This window comes from Heteronotia binoei, chromosome 21, assembly GCF_032191835.1.
Source record: "Heteronotia binoei isolate CCM8104 ecotype False Entrance Well chromosome 21, APGP_CSIRO_Hbin_v1, whole genome shotgun sequence".
NCBI lineage: Eukaryota > Metazoa > Chordata > Lepidosauria > Squamata > Gekkonidae > Heteronotia > Heteronotia binoei.
Window position 1 is genome coordinate 110,996,478 of NC_083243.1, and position 2,693 is coordinate 110,999,170.

Here is a 2,693-nt window from a genome sequence, read left to right on the forward strand (position 1 = left end):
GATTGTACTCGATGCCTTATTGGTTAAGGGGTATGACGTGTATGAGGAAATAAAAGGAGGTGCTGGAGAGGCTGAGGGATCATTCATTCCCTGTGCAGCTGTACTCGAGCATGCTTTGCAATCTTTAAATCTGTCTCCTGTCTACCTTTCTTCTTCACACCATTATATTGTTGGGGCTGGACTCCGACAAGTGGTGCCCCGTGTGAGGCTTCCAAGAGAGCAATCTTTTAGACTCTGTTCGTCCACCACCCACGGCCGGCAAGAGTTTCAGGCGCGCCACACATCTTCGGATCCTGGGTGAGTGTGACTGGTCAAGATAGAACACATCGGCAACTATGGGTTCCTCATTGTCCGTTGAACAACAAGCCTTTTCTCAAGACCTCCTCTTTCTACTCACTAAAGAAGGACACTCTGTTACAAAGAAGGAGGTTGAAGATTTAGTAAAAGCTATTGATGATGTATGTCCATGGGTCCCCGAAAGAGGAACCCTTAAGTTGAAGGACTGGGTGAAAATTGGCGGCCATCTCCAAGATCACCCTCGGGTGACGGCCAGAGTTCTGTTTACATGGTCCAAGGTCCGAGCATGTTTGAAAGGGCTTACACTGAACAATATTTTGTTTAATCAGCAAATGGAGGCACACCCGTCAGCTATGACTTCCCTGCCGCGACTTTTGCTGCCCGCCTCCGCGCCACCTTATGCCCCATCTTTAAAAACGGATGAGCGGCATTTTGCATCTCGCAAACCAACTGATGATCATGATACGGACACTGAGGACCCTGGGTTTCCCTTAGCCCCCGTCATACAGCCAGACTGCTCGGCCGCCTTTGCAGCAGCTGTTTCCGCCGCAGTCCTGGAAGAAGGGGACATTACTAACAAAGAGAAAGAAAGGATGAAGGAGAAAGAAAAAGACGCCCGCTACACCAATGGGCACCTCTTCACTTCCATCACTGTTTCCGGCATGACCATGTGTTTTGCCTGTAACAAGAGCATCACAGCCAAAGAGGCGCTGAGTTGTCCCAACTGCAATGTCACCATCCACAACCGCTGCAAGGATACCTTACCAAATTGTACCAAAGTCAAGCAGAAGCATCAAAAGGCAGCCTTGCTCAAGAACAATTCAGCATTGCAGTCGGTGTCCCTGAGGAACAAAACAACCATTAGGGAATGCCCCAGTTCTGCCATCTACCCCTCAGAGAGCTTCCGCCAGACCCTGCTGGGATCCCGCCGGGGCCGCCCCACTTTGTCCCTTTCCAAAAGTGTCTCTACCACCAACATTGCAGGGACTTTCAATGATGAATCTCCCTTGGGCATCAGAAGAATCCTGTCCCAGTCCACCGATTCCCTTAACATGTGCAACCGAACACTGTCAGTAGAATCACTCATTGATGAAGGAGCTGAAGTCATCTACAGTCAGCTGATGAGTGATTTTGAGATGGGGAGAAGGACTTTGAGGCCGATTCCTGGAGCCTGGCAGTGGACAATAATTTTTTGCAGCAGCACAAGAAGGAGGTCATGAAACGACAAGATGTCATTTATGAGTTGATTCAGACAGAGCTCCACCATGTACAGACGCTGAAGATCATGACCAACCTCTTCCGGAAGGGAATGTTGGAAGACCTCCAGATGGACCCAGCTGTAGTGCAGAGCATGTTCCCCTGCGTGGACGAGCTCAGTGAAATCCACGACCGCTTCCTCGTGCAACTCCTTGAGCGCCGCAAGGAGTCGCTAGCCACCGACAGCAACAAGAATTTTGTCATCAACCGGCTGGGAGACATCCTTGTGCAGCAGTTTTCAGGCACCAGTGCCGAGCAAATGAAAAAGGCCTACTCAGAGTTCTGCAGCCGCCACAGCAAGGCAGTGAAGCTTTACAAAGAACTCTGCCAGATCCAAATTGGCACGGCCCTGTGCCTTTAATTACTTGGGGAAGAGGATACGCAGCTGTCGCTGAAGAAAAAGGACCTTTGTGGGTCCCAGCTCGTTGTATTCGGCCATGGCGTGGACTTCCTACATCGTGAATCTTATTGAAGGATTTAGATTTGGATTTAGAGCAGACTTAGGTTACTGGAAAGATAACAACAACCATCCATCATATGGAAGAATCTACTCATAATGCTCCTTTTGGTACAGGCTCCCTATCTGTTGACAGTTGGTGGTCTGTACTGTAGAAATGGCTTCCAGATGTGGGATGGTTGCAGTAATATTGTACAATTTTAATGTTAGGTTTGTTCATATTAATAGTATGATGTTTTATTCAACATATTTTTTCATTGTTTTATGTTTTTTAGTCTTGTTTTGCGGCGGAGCGGAATGGCGGCGTCTTGGAGAAGCTCCTCCGAGGCATGCTAAACAAGGCTCTTCAGGGGGGCCTGAGGGTCCGTACAGACCTCCAGTTGAGGAGGCAAGTACACTGAGGGGGCGAGAAGAAGGTACCGTAACGGATTTTTCCGGAGGTGCCGGCTCTCTTACCCTGTCCCGGAGCCAGCTGCGCCTGTGGGCGGTTTAGCTCCTTCCACCGGAACACTGAGGCTGCTTGCTGGAAAGCTGGCGCGTTATTTTGGCTGTTTTTTTTGCTTTGTCGGTGGCTTTTTGTCTGTTGGTTTGTTTATTTATATCTTGTCCCTCCCTTAAACCCATTGTTTGGGCTGACGCTGATATTCTGCTAGCTGGAGAAACAGCGGCTTGCAGTGGGAGG

General features: G+C 49.3%; 1 protein-coding gene across 1 annotated transcript; it reads left to right on the plus strand.

The window, feature by feature from the left end:
• Positions 1-335: 335 nt before the first annotated feature.
• Positions 336-1,915, plus strand: LOC132589630 (rho guanine nucleotide exchange factor 2-like). Its single transcript, XM_060262374.1, is given in 2 exon segments — positions 336-1,434; positions 1,437-1,915. Coding segments are annotated over 2 exon segments (1,578 nt in total).
• Positions 1,916-2,693: the final 778 nt, after the last annotated feature.